The 18,331-nt window shown below is 40.1% G+C and overlaps 2 protein-coding genes across 2 annotated transcripts; both read left to right on the forward strand.

Annotated features, from left to right (window-relative positions):
* The first annotated feature begins 4,741 nt into the window (after nucleotides 1–4,741).
* LOC104433227 (21 kDa protein) lies at nucleotides 4,742–5,512 on the forward strand. Its single transcript, XM_010045911.3, has one exon. It carries the CDS (start codon nucleotides 4,756–4,758, stop codon nucleotides 5,398–5,400), a length of 645 nt encoding a protein of 214 aa, XP_010044213.2. The 5' UTR covers nucleotides 4,742–4,755; the 3' UTR covers nucleotides 5,401–5,512.
* An 8,901-nt stretch (nucleotides 5,513–14,413) lies between these two features.
* LOC104433226 (pectinesterase) lies at nucleotides 14,414–17,147 on the forward strand. The gene is made up of 2 exons (XM_010045910.3): nucleotides 14,414–15,435; nucleotides 16,254–17,147. Exons 1-2 carry the CDS (start codon nucleotides 14,469–14,471, stop codon nucleotides 16,943–16,945), a joined length of 1,659 nt encoding a protein of 552 aa, XP_010044212.2. The 5' UTR covers nucleotides 14,414–14,468; the 3' UTR covers nucleotides 16,946–17,147.
* Nucleotides 17,148–18,331: the final 1,184 nt, after the last annotated feature.

Here is an 18,331-nt window from a genome sequence, read left to right on the forward strand (position 1 = left end):
CAAGTCTAATTTGAATCCTCCTTTTTCTTATACTCGATTTAATACTTATTATTGGAATAGCTCTAGTGGTAAATTGCAAATTCATAGCATTTTTTACTTTTATTTTATCTAAACCTTGCCAAAAATATTTTTTTATTAGACGATCGAACTTCGATGGCCAATGCAGTTTATTTCAAGTTTTAGTTATAAATCATGTTTTATTTGGCGTTGGCTATGCCTTTGCTGTAGAACAAACTATCATCTCCTCTCGCTCTTGGATACATTGCTTCTTTCTCATATATGATTTGTAGTTTGGAGTATCTTTGTGTATTTGCTAAGAATTAATTAAAAAAAATTACAAGTTCCAATGCGTAATCCCTTCTTCAAAAATCAAAGTATTTATAATTGCATATTCTGAATGAACTCTCCAAAAGTATTGGTTAGAGGGCTTTTGAAGCAAAAGCCAAAGAGAACGAAAAAAGGATAGATGAAGGGACGGACGGACCCAAAATCTAGGGGCTGCTCTGAAGAGTCAAAAGAAAGGAATGATTGACAGCATGTGGTCCACCGACGCATCGATGACCGACACGTGGCGAGGGAGTCCCATCACCGGTGGGCTCCACAGAGCGTAGGGAAATCGCCACCTCCTAATGGACGGAACTGCTGCGGGAATGATGGGGAAGCGTCGGGTGGCGCGCTGACCGGGCAGTAATTATGTATCATTACTCCTTCGGTGGGTGATTTACTACGAATCGGAGGTGGCAGCGATAACATGTGAATTCTCGTTGAGACCCATTTAATGATGTCGTGTCCAAAAAAGAAAGAATATTAAGTTGTCGCGAGGGGGCGAGTGTGGAATAATTCCCTTTTTCGATGTCTTCTTTATAAAGTTCGCGAGATTTTTGGATATGGGGGGGTCCGTGCATTGCACCGATGGCCATCAATTGGAGGGACGACGACAGGTCCTTTGGAGGATAGGGAGGAAGAGAGAGAGGGTCTTCGTGCTACGATCGGCCTAATCGTCACGGGCCCTATCGTCTTATCAGAATTTCACGGTGGATACAGCGCATTATGGTGCGCTTCCCCAATCCAAGGGTCTCTAGGTCGAGCTACGACATGCTGCGCCGTCTTTTGCCTGTGGATCACATGCGCATGTTATCGAGCAAGTAGTTCCATCTTTTCTCACCCAAACCCAGTACTAATGATTTGTAACGGTAACTAGTCGCTTGTGTTTGAATATTTAAATAATAAATTATATATTTATTTAACCGCTTAAATTTTTAAAATATTCGGTGGTGGTCCACAAAATCTCACGTAATATTAAAATTGGAGGTCCTAAATTCAAATATTTCTAGACCCTATATGCTAAAATAAAAAAAAAACCACTTCTTCATCTAATTACGGGCTTTTAGAACAGTCGGAGTGATTACCTTTCAAACTTTTTTCTCCTACTAGGAAGAGCGATGTCCATGCGCTATGTCGAGACAAGTAATACAAACGAGAGACAAAAGCAAATTGAAAGACAAATCTTTCTAGACCCCGTTTATTTTTTAAAAAAGATCACGTCTTCATTTAATAACAAGTTTTTAAAACAGTCGAAGTGATTACCTTTCAAACCTTAACCTCCTACTAGGAAGAGCGATGTCCATGTGCTATGTCGAGACAAGCAATGCGAACGAGAGACAAATTCAACATCCTCGGACGAGCAAATTAAAAGAAAAAGGGAATACATGGACAAAGAATCACGTACATCGCGAAAAGCCCATGCTGGATCACCCGGTCCTATGTAATTGCTGAGAACCAGGCGGTCGCGGGCTTATACGCACAACCTGCGTGGGCCTCCGCCGGGAGAAACTTTCTGGCGGGCTCATCATTGAGAGAACCCGGAAAAGAATTCATCCTTGTTTTTTCACTTGTTTTCCGGTACGAACAGTGTTCCCCCCTTTCCTTTTTTGGGTGTTTGTTCCAGGACAATGATTCGCATTTGCTATGTTTTTACCGACCACCGTCCCGCAATTGCTGCGCTGACGACGCGGCTTTTGGTTTTTGTTTTATCGCCAAAAGCAATTTGAGCCGTACCTTGATCGTGATATGTACTGTTAAATGGCTAGCTGTTGATATATACTATTAGTGAGATCATTTTATATATCATAATCTTTTGGATTTTAATATTCAACATTTTTGTCCCCAAACTTTTGTTGATATATGAGTGCTTTGAGGTCAAGGGTTCACATTTGCTGTACTTTTTCGGGGAAATTGTTTTGTTAATGCTATAAGCATTGTAAAAAGAGGTCACATGGGTTGGATTTCACATTTTCGTCGTTTTCCTCAACACTTCTATGCTAGGTGGCTTGAAAGACAGCTTGTCATTCAGAATTTTGATCCACGAAGGATTGTTTATGTGCCCGTTTGGGAATTTACAAAATTATTTTTACGCTCCAAATCATTTGAGCGAGACTTGAGATTATTTGGCAAAAAAGAACTCTAGAGCCGCTTTAAATCGAAAGCTGCTTTGGCAAATCTTAAAATATTCAAGGACGAAAAGCACCACAGACCTTTACAATTACGCGACATCACAAAGGAAAAACGAACGGCCAGAAAATTCATTGAACCTAGAGAAAAGAAGGGCGCAAATTATTAACGTGATTTGACCACTGTCCTGCGTCTCTCACATTTTTCAACATAGCTTCATTTGTCATAATCAAAAGTATATGAAAGAGAGAAAATCTCTCAAAACCTTAAGTGCCATAGACAACCGATGTCTCTCTAACGTACTTCAACATATTGCAATGTGGATATATACTTATACATATGCAGTGAAAGATAAATTCCAAATAACGAATCCAATACAAGCCGTAGATCTCATGAATAATTCTTAATTTAGCGGCTGCAAAATTTAATAAAGTGGATCACAAGATCAGCACGCAAAAAAAAAAAAAAAAAGTCATTAACTAATAATTAAACAAAGACATTACCTCGTCTACAAATCTCGTGTTCACTTGATAATTAAACAGCATCAGAGAGATCCCTTTAGAATTGCAAATTTCATGGACCCTCTCCACGTCACAACCGGTAACTCGATTTTCACTAAGGGCAAAAGACATTCAGGCTTCGCTTTCATCGGGCGCAAGCAGAATCACGAAAAGGCCGGATGCTGACTTCTGCGGTCCGACAAGGACCATTCGCCCTGTGGAGTAAGGAAAACAACAAAAAGAGAATGGAGACCTCGTGAACTCGCAGCCACGCGGCACGATCGTTGCGGTTCTTTTGCTAAAATACAGCGACAGCGCACAGGCGCTGGCAAGCAGGAAGAACCCGAGGAGACAAAAGACTCCCTGCATTCGAAAATTTTAAGGAGCGACCGAAAAACCACACCGGTTCACGAGCCAACTTGCAAAAAGAATTATTGGTGCCGACTTGTGGTCCTCGGACGTCTGCCGTTCCCGGTTGCAACGGAGGCGGCTTGGCGTTTATAGGATTCGCATCCCACACCATCTTGATTGGAGATGGCAAAAGCCGACTACAAATCAATCCATAAATTGATCCGACTCGATCGGAATCGAATTAGACTAAGAAAAGTCCACAACTTGAAACATATGAAATGAGCTGAACGTGATGAAATCGAATTATACTTAACCATTTAAGTTCGACTCGATTCAAAGTTTTAGCAAACTGAATCTGATTTTTGCCCCAGCCTATACAAAATTGAAACCAAACTAATCTACATAGTAGAACATGCCGAACCCAAAATGGCCATAATAGGTTTGACATAATCCAAGTTGGACCAACTTAAAAGAGGGAAACCTAATCTTTTGTGGGAGAAAATCTTGTTTAATTTTCAACATTTTAGCTTGTAAACGTGTGTGGTATTTCGCTAAAAAAATGTATTGCTCGGAATCTGTAAAATGCATCTCAATAACTTGGGTTGCTTATTACGTTTATTTTGCTTTACATAGTTTTTTTTTCTTATCAATAGTTAAATACGCGAACATATTTTGCAATATGGAAGATCCATTGCTAATAGGTATTAAAATAGAATTTTAAAGTTCACATTACTATAAAGTAAGATACTATGAACTCACTCATAATTCAAAAGAGTTGACCTGTTAGTTCAAATTAATTCGATCATGTCCAAACATGCAAAGATTGAAATCAAAACCGAAACAAAATCAGACTCGTGTTCACATCCTAGAGAACCCAAAACCAGTAACTACTCACAATTGATCTCGGCTTGTATCAGAAAATAGACAAGTCTTCAAATTTTATAAATCGAAATGACCCTCATCCGAATATGATTTGGAATCAAAATCAACCTAATCGATAATGGGTCCCACTAATTTCCCACCTCTATGCACAATTGTAATGGGACTTAAAAGGGTCATAATTTTTCCCAACACAATCGCCACTTTAAGTCTCGCTTCTCATTTGGGATTGCTAAGGTCATAGATTTTTTTAATTGGAATTGGTAATTGATTTTTAAAATATCACATTCAACGATTCTATAGACTTTTTAATGGAGGTAGATAATACACTGAGTATAAATAAATAATCATTTAAAGTATGATGTCATGACCTTAATAATGGTTGCTAAGACGGCCTTCACCAGAGGGCTCTAGACTTTAAAATTTTCAGTTTTACCGAACTGATCGGTTGAATTCGGCACGTGAAAAACAAAGACGAGTGGCAAAGCCGTTATATCGCATGACAGCGGAGGCTACCTTCGTCATTGTGCGGTGATCCGCCGGGAGTTTATAAAATCTGCGCGAACTCCCATCGATGCGATACCAGAAAAAAGAGAGAAGCATGCCCATGATGCAGGCCCGACGTGCTCTCGCGCTGCTCCTCCACATCGTCCCGATCCTCGCCGCCGCCGCTTCCCCCGACAACGGCACCGACTTCATCCGCGCCAGCTGCGGGGAGACCCTCTACCCGGACGTCTGCTACAGCTCCCTCTCCTCCTACGCCGGCTCCGTGCAGCAGAGCCCCGGCCAGCTGGCCCGCGCCGCCATCGCCGTCAGCCTCGCGAGCGCCCAGAAGATGGCGGCCTACCTCGCCAACCTCTCGCGCACCCACGCCGCCGACCCCGGGGCCGAGCCGCCCGCCGCTTCCGCCGCGCTCCGGGACTGCGTCACCAACATGGGCGACGCGGTCGGCGAGATACGCGGCTCGCTGAAGCAGATGCGGCAGCTCGCCACCGCCGGCGCCGCGAGCCAGGAGGGGTTCAGGTTCCAGATGAGCAACGTGCAGACGTGGATGAGCGCCGCCCTGACGGACGAGGACACGTGTACGGACGGGTTCGAGGACGTGCCGGACGGGCCCGTGAAGTCGGACGTCTGCAATCGGGCCGGGGAGGTGGAGAAGGTGACGAGCAACGCATTGGCGTTGGTGAACAGCTATGTGAATAAGGAGGCACCACCATGAGTGAGATATTGGACATATAATTGTTGTTTTTTATTTTCCCCATTATTTTGCATCCTTCCCCTTTTTTTTTCACTGTATGGATATGCATTTTATATTGGGTTCAGAAAATGGACAAACACAAGACTATAATTTCTGTCATTGGACAACTTTAGAATTGATTAAAATTACAAATTTTTGTAGTAGCCTCTCATATTGACTAGAAGGTTACTTATCATACTTTGATTCACGTGAGCCTAATTTACACGGAATATTCGAGGGTCTTTTCATTCTTGGCCGACGCTAAACATTTTCGAACGGACCTTTAACATTCTAGGGAGCACGTGACTGTCTATGCCCTACGCAGTATGGAAAGCGCAAGCCTTGAGAAATCATAGGTGCATATTTTTTCACATGGGCAGTCACGAGAGATTTAAGAATTAGTAATATACATAAGTCTGCCAAATGCAAGAGTTTATATTAAGGTTGATGCCAATTCTATGGCCACTTATGCTAGCACTTTCTGCATGGTTTTGCTTCGACTCAATTGCAGTATCTAGCTGAGCCTAGTTATGAATATATTAAGCAAGTTTCGACGTATAAAAATGAAAAGCCGAGCGATATAGATTGACTATCAATCGAACGACTTATGCATATATAGCTTTTGAGTTATTTGAGCGATGATCACATGGATTCACCGTCATCTGACCCATGCTATATGGATTTGGCCTGCATAGGTCAAGGCATTGTTTAAGTAAGGTATATTTACTAGCCAAAAATGTAAAGGATGGATGCCTAACTACGTCAACTGCAAACAACTTTATGTTTAGGCCAATCGCCCGAGTTTCAGCTCATATTCTCATGAGGTTAGCAGAGCATTTTATGTGAAAATGCATGCATTGAAAATTTGCTACACTCTTAAATTTATAGTGTCCTAATCCCTTTTCACTTTGAGCGTCTCGTTTACTCAGGAAATTATTCCCCGAGAATGAAATCATATGACGTTGTTAGTATATTATTGTCCGAGGATTAGATATTCATGCGGAAAAAAACATACCATCCGTGTCTGCCTAGGGTAATTAGAGCAGATCGTGATCTTTTGATCTCACATGCTCATTGCGTTCCTAATCGATTCGAACCCTACTACTGCTTGTCCCACCGGGAAGGAGGTTTTTTGATTGCATGGTCTTCGTATAGTTGAGATTGCATATCACTGCTCTAGTTCTTACTCTATCTCGGGTATATGCCATGCCATGTTCTTTAACGACGACGTTCCTCGTTTAAGATCTCTTGAAACGAGAAGACAAGCTGAACGTGGTAATGCTATTGGCGCAACTAACGGTTTACAAAATCGACATCTGAGCGACCGGGAAAAATATAAATTCACGTCCTTGATGATTTTCTTGACTATAAATGGCTTTTCAACAAGTGGGTCGTATTCAAAATGCTCATGTAGACCTACCACATCATTTGAATTCATATTAATAATCTGTACATGTGAACCACTTCCCCTTGACCGAGGAAAAGTCATATTCGGCATTCATCATGTCAAATACTAACGACCAATAGTGAAATTGAAGAACAATCGTATTGGGTATGGAGACAAGGAAGAGGAATATTGTTCCGGTGGAAAGTCTCTAATCTCTCGTGGGGTCAAGAAAAGCCAGAGTAACAATTGCCGTTTTAATACTATTTGAAGAAAGTCGTCGCCATTGACACGGGGCCCTTCCCTCCATTTAATTAAATAGTCAAGGAAAAAAAGCATACACTAATCATCATGTTCTGCTTTTGTTTCAACGAACCACAGCGAATTCCTGTTTAAAGCAACGAGTGGTTTAAAATCAATTTGCGTGGAAAGCGTGGACGCTTAGGTGTCGACTCGTAAAATACGTGGAACCTGACACTTAAGAATCCTTACAATTAACAAAGCTTTAGTAAGAAGGAAGAATCCGATCAACTATTAAATTTCGTAGCTGTGCAATCAAAAAGGATAAGTTCGGATCTTGGATCAAATAAGAAGAAATCTAGCGGGTTCCTGACTAATCCAAATTCCGATGGGAGGGCGTGCGACGTTCGATCACTTGACAATTTTCAACGCACAAAGCTCGATCGCAGAGCGTGGTATCGCTATCCGGGAAGGCCTGTTTTCGGCGCATTAGACTGCCAAATCACGTACGGCTCCATGATTGACATCCGAGGTGAATTCGAACGAGTATTATATGCATGCATTGGAAGGATTATTTTGGCTTTTGGCGACGATGTAGACAAGCCGGATGCCTGCCCGTGAAGCGAGTAGACTAGTGAGAGAGAGAGAGAGAGAGAGAGAGGTCACACGCTGAGGCTTTTGCAATCGTGGCTCAACTTGAGCGAAAAAGGTGCTTGACAAGGTTTCACGGGATGGAACTCATCTGCCTCCTGATGGGGTCCTGGATTTGTAGAGCCATGTCCTCCACAGCTTTTTTAGGTTAGTTATAGGAGCTCTATCTTCTCTAGTTCTTAATCATAACTGTTGATATTAATGGAGTAAACAAAAAGGCCGAGTTGTTTTTCAAAATGACATGCTTTTCGGAGGATTTATCGAACCCAAAATAATAAAAAATAAAAAAATTTTAAAAAAAGATCAAGATTGGAATCCACTCTATTTAGGGTTGAACTAACCTTTTCAATTTACTGCATCTAAGTAAACTGAGACATAAGCAAGTAAAAACTGGACTTTCCCATGTTATCATGATGCCCTCACGCTCCCGAAAAGAACCCACCGTTAAATCTCAGTCTTGAACTTTTTTATCTCTTCGCACACAATATGACGCGGGTGCTGCGCTAATCTGAACTCCTTTGCTGGCACCAATGCAACCATCCCCAAAATTCTGCCACCTCTAGTCTCAGCCATCCGTCGTCATCGGCCTCAGATCAGAGGTTGATGACAGTCGCCGAAGTCGAGTCGAGAATCAACCGTTGCATGTCCATTGGAAGGCGTGTGGAGATTAGAGTTTCAATTAGGCTGGAAATGATGGCTTCCTATGCATTTAGTGGGATATGATCAATCGTGACGATTGGATTCCAATTAAGCTGATGCGCCATTCATTTAGAGGTTTTTTTTTTTTTTTTTTTTTTTTCCTGAGTCAACTTAGAAGACAGTAAATGGAAGATGTTTTTCATTTTGGGTGGAAATGGAAGATGCAATGGAAAGAGTAGACGCAGATCCCTAGTCTTTCTTATTGGGCCGGACATATCATTTGCTGTCTAAAACCCAAATCACTATTGATTGTTTGATGTCAGCTCTGGAAGTGGATCGGCCCAAATTAGTTCAAGTGAAAAGTTGTCATATCATTAGCCACGTGGTCTAATTATCTTCCATCCACAATCAATACATACTTCTCTGCCTTATGTCCTTTCAGGTAATATATTCGAGACAGTCCGCCATAGCTCTTTAGTTAACAATCGAAGACCAATGCAAGTATTTTTCTACGCTAAGCAATATAGGAAATTATGCAAATATATATATATATATAGGAAATTGTGCATAAAATGTAAAAGTCAAGATATACTAGCATAGGTTAACATGATAGAATCCAAACATAAATAAAATGAAAAATAATCTCGATCATCTAATTGAGAAGACAAAATGATTTTGAAAAAGTGATGCAAATTTGAGAACGAATTTCTCGCTCTTCCTGTGTTATGAATTCCTTTGAGATGCATGTGCACCGTTGTAGCAGCAAATCGATCTGTGTGATTCAAGTATGATCACAAAGCAAGAAATGATTTGGACTTTTTTAGGTGCTGTCAGAGTATTGCAAACATTGATTGCATGAAATGGAGTTGTACAGGCCATCAGGAGTACGCTCTGCACGGTCTAATGGCTGAGATTATGCAAAGACTAATGCTGGCGGCAGAGCATTTAAGTGTAAACCAATCTTACACACGCGTGAGAGCGATCGATAGCAAAAGATTCGGACATCTCGTAATAGCCACTAATGATAATTGAGTTTCTCCAAATCTGGGACCGCACCGCCTTGCATCATTTGGGAGTTTTCAAACTTGAAAGATGATAAAGCTCTCCACTTTAAAAAGGACATGGGGGGGACAAAGAAGCTCTTGGCCATGAATAATGCATCAGATGTACAGTAGCCGATTTCGATTGGTATATCAAGACCTTTCTACACTATGTAATGCTTGGAAGCAATCGGCATGCGGGAATATTTAATAAGTTTATCAAGCTTTCGAGAATGCATAATTTGGACAAATGCAATGAAATGCAAATTATAAGACGTGCTACCCTCTAAATTAAGTAATATAGTTTATTGATTGAACTTCGTCACTTGTGTGCATATCCTCAAAGGGGGATAAGGTTCTTATAAGAGACATGTTAGTGACAATTAATACTTCACGACCACTATCCGTTAAATAACTAATCGTGCACGCATCGTTATGCTCATTTTTTTCAAAATTTTCATTTATATTCAATAAGAGTCTCGTGATATCACTTAAATTTGTGGGAAAAGATGACATGTTTTAAAAAATCCTCAACTTTCTCTCATCCCGATTCAATTCTTCCTATTTCGGTTATCATGCTTGACATCTTACAATCGACAAGCTACTGGACCCAATAATGTGATCTTAACCACAATTTCCTTAGAATATCTTTTTTCGAACAGGCTACTAATGGGGAGAGAGCCAACCATATACTAATATTAATAAGTTTTGAGAGGTGTCCCGAATGGCTTTCCAACCTCTAAATTTGACTGAAGCTTACACAACTAAGTCTTGATAAATATTAAATCCTCTCATTATCCAAAGTCCAATCGACGGGACTTCTAAGCCGGTTACGTAATGCCATAAGAGCCGCGCCAACATAAGTGAAAAATACGTTTGTCGCCCACCTTCATGCAAATTGCCTTTAGAAATTCTATTGGGGTGCCATAATTAGAAATTACATGTCACACGAAGGGAACAAGAGTTTGCCTTTCAACGACAATATTGATGGGATATTGCTAATAAAGATGGTAATAGTAATGGCATTGAGGTGGTTTGGTGGGTATCGGATTGAAGAGTTATAAACTTTTAATTAGACAAGTTGATGAAAAGATCCCATCATTACGATACAAATGTATGCACATCGCCATCATGTCCCTTTTGTAGATTTCCTTTACGTGTATATTTAAGCAGTTAATGTCAAAGAGTAAAGTAGGCATTGAGATGGTTCGTGGACAACCTACCTAACGTGACAAATAATCCCCTTTTAGATCTTATGATAAGATGCTTGAATTTCTATGAAAAAGGGCTTGAAAAGGTGAAAAATGTAAGCAACGTGTTCCTTTATACATATTATATTATTTTGACTCTTTAAATTTGTAGAAGCTATCCCAATAAATCAATGCGATTTTTTTTTTTTTTTACAAAGTGGTACAAATTCAAAGACCTGACTATTTAGAGACCTATGGAACACCTTACAAATCTTGTGAATTGACCAAGTTCAGAGCTTTAGCTTGCGTTAATGGTCCACACCTAGAGCTGTCTTCACGTAATTTTTGCGATTTGGAAGGATAACCTAGGCCTTCTAAACTGGAATTGACATCTTTTAAAGTTTTAAATGAACAACTACCCCCTGCGCGGGCCTTGTGAAGCTCCAGCACGGGTTCCAGCCTTGGTGGCGATGGGACTGCCGAGCGCACAGTTGGCCAACGTTGAAAGTGCCAAACGGCACTTGTCCATGACCAATTCTTTTTTTCTTTTTTTCTGGGACTCAGATTTTCACCCATAGAAAGCTTGGGATCCAACATTTTCGAAAACGTAGTCCGATCACCAAAAATTCCCCATCTCTACGATTTGAGCTAGACAAACGGTCATGGTGAAAAGTTGCGCATCATCCTCTCTATGAATCAAATTAAAGTAACTTTTTGTGCATTGAAAAAGCTCGTGAGTAAATCCTCAACCTGATCAAACTTTCAAGAATTTTTAGTAGAAAATGAGGTGTTTGTAACTGTAAGCATGTAGCAAAATTTCTCCTTCTTGTGGAGTTTCCTCAAGCTTTATGCTCTCTTTTCCATTGAAACTGGTATATAACACTTAGGTTGTGTTTGGTGATTGAGATAAAATTAGGATAGGATAAAATTTATCATATCTTGTGTGTGGTGCTTATTCAAGACAGGATATTAAAACAAGACATAAGAAGATATAGATTGAATAAAATTATCCCATGAGAGATGTTGGATAAAGATAGATTGGATTTTGAATATCCACAATAGGAAAGTTTTTTTTTTCTCAAGTAACACAATTTTAAATAAAAAAATTAAAATTATATTCTAATATAAATTATATTTGAATTCTAATATAAGAAATTAAGAATAATAAAAATTTATTTTATTTTTTAAATGTAATCTTATTTTATTTATATACTCAAGTTTAATTATATCTTATAATATAAATTTAATATATAAATATATATTCATTACATATTTTAGGTGTTTTAATATTTTAGGTATATTAGTATAGTTTTCTACTTAATAAAATTTTATCGGAGAGTAACGAAAGGGGAAGAATAAATTTTATCGGAGAGGAAAGGGAAGAAATAAGTAAATAAGAAATTAATTAAAAAAGGAGAGGAAAATAAAATCAAAAAGCAAATAAAAATAAAATGGTGTAGCGAGAGATTTTTAAATCTCCGTTTGTAAAATTTGTAATTCATTTATGTTGATATGATGTTTATACCAAACAATACATATGATATGATGTGAATATATCCGACTTTATTATTATAATTACCAAATAATATATATATATGATATAATAAATTTTCATGGATTTCATATCTTATTTTATCTAGTCTTATATTAATTAAAAATCCAAACGACCAAACGTAATTTTAAGAGATTTTAGAAGCCAACTCAACTGTTAGCACTCTACTGGAGTAGCACAAAATTACTTGTGTGACATAAGATCTCACTTCCATTTACGGTATTCGTATAAAATATTTCAGGATTATTTTAGCAGGTGAAAATAAAAAAATTAATCTATCGATTCGATGAAATTCACCACTCTTCATATTCTGAATTGGGCATTAACCATATTGTGAAGTATCCATCGTCACCTCCTAAAGGGGAAAAAGAAAAAATAACCCTCTTTGAGCAAATATATATTGTACCTATCTATCGTCGCTCAAGAGAAAAATCCCAAGGTATGATTAAGATCTCCGGCCTAAGATTTGTTAACGTTAATTATCAGTCACTTCCTATGTACCTTCCCTATCGAGCAGATAATTAGTCCCAATTTCAGCTCCCAAAAGAAATTCAGACTACCGACAAAAAAAGAGAAGAAATTCAGACGCCCTCGAAAAGGCGCACTTGCATATGTCGATCAATCTTTTTCTACCGTCACCTTTAGGCCGCCAGACACGCGGTGACACTTGAGGCTGCAGGGATGACACGTGTCGTAAGCCGGGATGGCTGACACGGAGCCGCATGTCAGGACCAGAACTTGAAAAGGTCGGACGAGTTTGTTGACCCCAGAGATGTAGTCCGCATCGCGATCGAGCCCAAAGCTTCACGGGATGATCATCGTCTCGTGCGTTCTTTCGAAAGCAAAATCGGTGGTGATTAACGAGTTCTAGTGAGAAGCTGCCACCTACGCTCATTAATGAAGGGAGATGATTCTGTGATTGATCGTGGATCGCAATGGCATTACGTGTACGCGTGGCACTTAAGCAAAGGAAAATCGCATTGGATTTTAGATATCATCTGAGTTTTTGCTATCGTATTGGTGATATTTGTCAAATTACACGATTCCATTTCTATTTCCTCTTGCTTGTGTGTGCGCATGGAGACCACGACCCGATTACTTGCAAAGCACAGAGCAAGCTTAGGGTGTATTTAGGAGTCCAGATCATATCTCAGTCCTGATGTGGCTGATTATCCTCTCGAATTAGTTACTAATCATCGCCTTGATGAGCTATTGTCTCACCAATTGGCTAATCAAACGTGAGCCTCTCATTGGGCAAATTCTCCCTTTTGCTCCAAAGCCAACAAGGCATTAGTGGCCATTTTCAGTCATTGTTCCCCTCTCATGGGCAGGTTACTTTCTTCTTCTTTATTTTATTCTCATTTTAAGTTTTATAAATGTTGTCATCTTAAGTTCTTTAGGGCTATGTCATGTATATCTTTTGAAAAAGTAAAAATATTCTCTTCCATTTTCGAAGGTTCGAAGAGAAAGCAATAAAAAGCTTTTAAAAGTTGATAAAATTACACTCTGTATAATTTATTTAGATAATTTATTTTGAATTTTTGTCTTTAAATAGACTTTCTTGCTGGCAATAGGTGCAATAAAAAAAAAAAAACCACTAAATCCATCTTAAAAAGCAAAGTCAATGGTAATGAAAATCAAGAACCTACCCGAAGATGTACGAACGTGGTTTTGATAGATAAATTTGTGAAATTTCTTCCTTGCTTTTGTGTCCCATGAAAATCTGATCATGACATACGCGTCTATAAGTTGCGGTATTGCTTAGAACCCCGTCGTCTCGAATATAAGGCTTGAAAACACAGGCAAATCAAAATCAACAACGACGAATTATTGGAACCCACTTGCACTCTCGGGTTGACCCACAAGTTTTCCAAGTAAATGCGATACTTTCGATGGGAAAATAATAACAACAAGATGTCTTCCTCAATTATGCAGGAGCGACGACAAAGAATTGCCGATTCCATATGTCATCGCCCCCCCTACGCACTGGATTTTAATATTTTGCAATATTATCTAAACCGAAACATTTACACTTCTCGACACGGGCGGAAAATCTAGGGCGTGGGGTCGACGGGGTTCCGAAACCAGCAGCTCGTTCAAACCCCTAAGATAACTACGTGGCATTCAAATCCAACCACGAGATCTTACCCGAAACAAGAAGCCACGAAGATTCTCCCTTCACGTAAGTGTCAATGCATGGCCCCAACACACATTGGAAAATCAAGCCCCACTAGCGCTCTCAAAACTCTCGATGGTACGTACGTACCACAGCTCAAGTACGATCGCCTATATAAGTCCAACCCCCCAAAAGCCAACCCCTATATCTCACCATCTCCTGATCAAAAAACAGGCCAATGCTCCTTCCCAGATCCCACCCTACCATTTCGCTTAGGGCCTTCGACATGGATATGATGGTGCACAAACTCGTTCTCCACGCCTGCGTTCTGCTTCTTTCTTCTTCATTTGGGTTTGTTGTTGTGCGTGGTGCCCCGATGGCATCATGCGCTCAAACCCCGTATCCCGAAACGTGCCACTATTTCATCGGCACCGAGCTGCTGTCGGAACTCGACCGGACTGAGTTTTCTTTCCGTGATGTGGCCCTCAAGGTAGCTATGAGCGAAGCTCTGCGAGCTCATGAGCTGGTGTCCTCCATGGACCCGAGCTCCTTCGATGAGCGAACTAGGTTGGCCTGGTCCGACTGCATTGAGCTCTATGAGGACTCGGTGCGGTTGCTCAATCGCTCCGTGAGCTCAAAAAAGCCTAGCGATTCTCAAACGTGGCTAAGCGCTGCGATCACAAACCACCGAACTTGCCAAAATGGGTTTAACGAGTTCAACTTAGCATCTCACTTAGAATCCTTCCCTTTGATGTTGAGCAACTTCTCTAAGTTGCTTAGTAACTCCCTAGCAATAAATAAGGTCTCGTCTTCTTCTTATTCGCCAGCAAGGGTTTCGTTTAGTAAACAAGTCAGGGGTAGACGGTTGCTCGGCGATCACGAGAAGTTTCCATCGTGGGTTTCAGCCTCCGATCGGAAGCTTCTTCAAACGGCCAGGGCACCGGCCAAAGCCGACCTTGTAGTGGCAAAAGATGGCTCAGGGAACTATAAGACTATCTCGGAGGCGGTGGCAGCATCATCTAGTAAGAGAAGCGGGAGTTCGAGATTCGTTATATATGTTAAAGCAGGTGTATATAGTGAGAATGTGGAGGTTAAAAGGTCCATGAAGAATCTGATGATCGTTGGAGATGGGATTGACGCTACTATCGTTACTGGCAATAAGAATGCTCAAGATGGTTCGACAACTTTCAGGTCCGCAACTTTCGGTAAGTTACATTGCCAAGCTCGATTATCTCAAAGTTTTCTAAGTCATAATCCATGATCTTTTTTAAACGGTGACACTCCCTCTTTGCGGATCCTCCAAGTCAAAATATAGGAAACGCGTTTGCATGTACAATCGGGTGAACAATACCCTCGTATATATGTGTGTGTGTGTGTCTCTCTCTATTTATATCGTTTTCGATGATTGAAAAGTATTCTAAACTTGTCAGCCTCTTTCCTTTCTTGTAACATCACGACTGAGAACTACTTTAAATTCACATGAATTCTGTCTTCACCCTTGGTTGATTAATATAGTTTTTTAGTCGCGCTTTTCAAATTTCAATTTCAATTTAGTTAAAAGTAGTGGTCATGGCCTCATAAAGGAGACAGCTTTTGACAAGCGGGTTTAACCCCTGTCCATGTAACATAAGTCGTTTTCTATTTTGTTTTTAGTACAACTGATACGTGGTATCTGAACAGAAAGTTACCCATGCCCCATCTTTTACATCAAACAAAAAATTACAATGATTTAACAATAATCAAGGGACGAACTGTAGCATTAGCATTCAAAAAGCTTATCCTTTCCAAGGGAACCAGTATGAGCCAACTTGATGATATATATCTTAGGGACAGACAAAAAGTCCAAAAATGTGTATTCTAAGATTTGCAAAATGAACAACCTAGAATCGAAGGCATATAACATATTCAAGCACCTTAAACAAAACCAAATACCAGTTAGAGGTAGATACATGCATACAATTCAAAAGTTGTAGCTAAATACTTGTATTATGCTCACTTAAAATAACGATGCTCTCTCCTCCAGCTGTTATGGGTGACGGATTCATAGCACGGGACATAACCTTCCAGAACACGGCTGGGCCGCAGAAACACCAAGCTGTGGCGCTCCGCTCTGGTTCGGATTTCTCGGTCTTTTACTCTTGCAGCTTCAAGGGCTATCAAGACACCTTGTACGTCTACGCTCAACGCCAGTTCTACCGTGACTGCGACATCTATGGGACTCAAGACTTCATTTTTGGGGATGCCGTGACTGTCCTCCAGAACTGTAACATCTACATAAGGAAACCGATAAGTGGCCAGATAAACACAGTCACGGCTCAAGGGAGGAGCGACCCGAACGAGAACACGGGCATCATTGTCCACAACTCTCGCGTTACGGCTTCCTCAGACATGAAGCCTGTGCAAGGCTCGTTCAAAAACTACCTCGGGCGGCCGTGGCAGAAGTATTCGAGGACCGTGTTCATGAGGACCTTCTTGGATAGCTTGATTGCCCCTCAGGGCTGGTATCCATGGAGCGGTAGTTTCGCCTTGAGCACTCTGTACTATGGCGAGTACATGAACACTGGTGGCGGCGCAGGTACCGGTGGGAGAGTGAATTGGCCAGGGTATCACGCGACGATGAGCGCAACAGAGGCGGCAAAGTTCACAGTTGGGAACTTTTTGGCTGGAAACTCGTGGCTTCCAGCAACCGGAGTGCCGTTCTCAGCCGGCCTGTGAGATGATGTTGTGGGGATGATTTTCTTTTAGGTCTTTCTGCAAACTCCCCTAGGAGTTGTGGGTATGTGTCAAATATGTGTAAATATGATAGGGACATTCGCCATCAAGTTGGGAAAATGTGGACCGTCCTGTACTTTTGTGTAATGGTATTGTTGCGAATATAAAGTAAGGGAAGATGCCTTTGGTTTCTTCGCTTTGTCAATCCCCTGAAAACAAATGAAGTACTCCAAGGGGGTTGTCCCTTTCGTCCCCCTATAGTTTCTTTGGTTCGAGTCTCTTTTCTTTTTTTTCTAGGGGTAACGGTACTTTCACTTCAAATCATAGCTAATTGAAGATTTAAAAAATTATTTATTCAAAAACTTAAGGTTTACCTATTCGAATCTCACAAAGCGTATGCAAAGTGTTTTGAATCATGGCTATTCACACAAAGTAAAGATATGAACTTAACCTATTTTTGAGACTGATAATGCATTTATAGGTCTCCAAATAACTGTGTCTCCGTGCTTATGTCCTGAATTATAAATAGGAAAAAGGATGGCGAGGCACAATGATCTGGAATTAATACAAAAGACTCAGCTTTTCTCATTATTAAGCTCATCAATATTCAATAATGGAGGACAAAGGTTTACATGAGCATTATCATTATAGAGCTAGAGTTTATTCTACACGTGTCTTGCTATCGGCGGTACTCATCTAGATGTTTTTTATATATCATCTCAAAGAGAATTTTCTTGGTCATTTTTATTTTATTTATTTAAGAAACATCTTTTAGTATACACGAAATTACTTTAAAGTCAAATTAGTAGAACGCGCCTCTTGTTACTTTTCCTGTCAAAAGAAGTTTTAGCGGGCAATGCAACTATTATTTTAGAAAAGTCGGTTCATTGCTATAGTCCTATACATTTAATGGGGGTAAGAGCAAGGTGATGGGTGGACATCTGAAGTCGTTTTCATTCCTTCATTTTGACCTTCTGTAACATAGTATCACTGGGGAATGAATACTTTGTATCTCCAGGATTCTGGGAATATACGTGGTCAGTAACATAAGAATAATAAAAGCCCTCTTCTTGATATCGAACCTCCCAAAAGTTTGAATTGTCAAGACAAGGACTAACAATGTATGTACAGACGTATCTCGGCATTATGTTTCCACATCTGAGTTACAATGCCTTTTAAGCGGGTGAAATTATTTCCTGAAAGTCATTGATGTGTTTACAGCCGTGCAGAACTAAGATAATACAATCATGAAATATTTGTCGAACGCTACTATTATTAGATATTACGGTCGTGAAATATTTGTGAGACTCTTCTAATAAAAAATATCCCGTATTGTTTGTTTATGAAGATTATATGTCATTTATAAAGACGCGATTCTTGTATTTATTG

The sequence above is a fragment of the Eucalyptus grandis genome, chromosome 2, assembly GCF_016545825.1.
Source record: "Eucalyptus grandis isolate ANBG69807.140 chromosome 2, ASM1654582v1, whole genome shotgun sequence".
Lineage (NCBI taxonomy): Eukaryota > Viridiplantae > Streptophyta > Magnoliopsida > Myrtales > Myrtaceae > Eucalyptus > Eucalyptus grandis.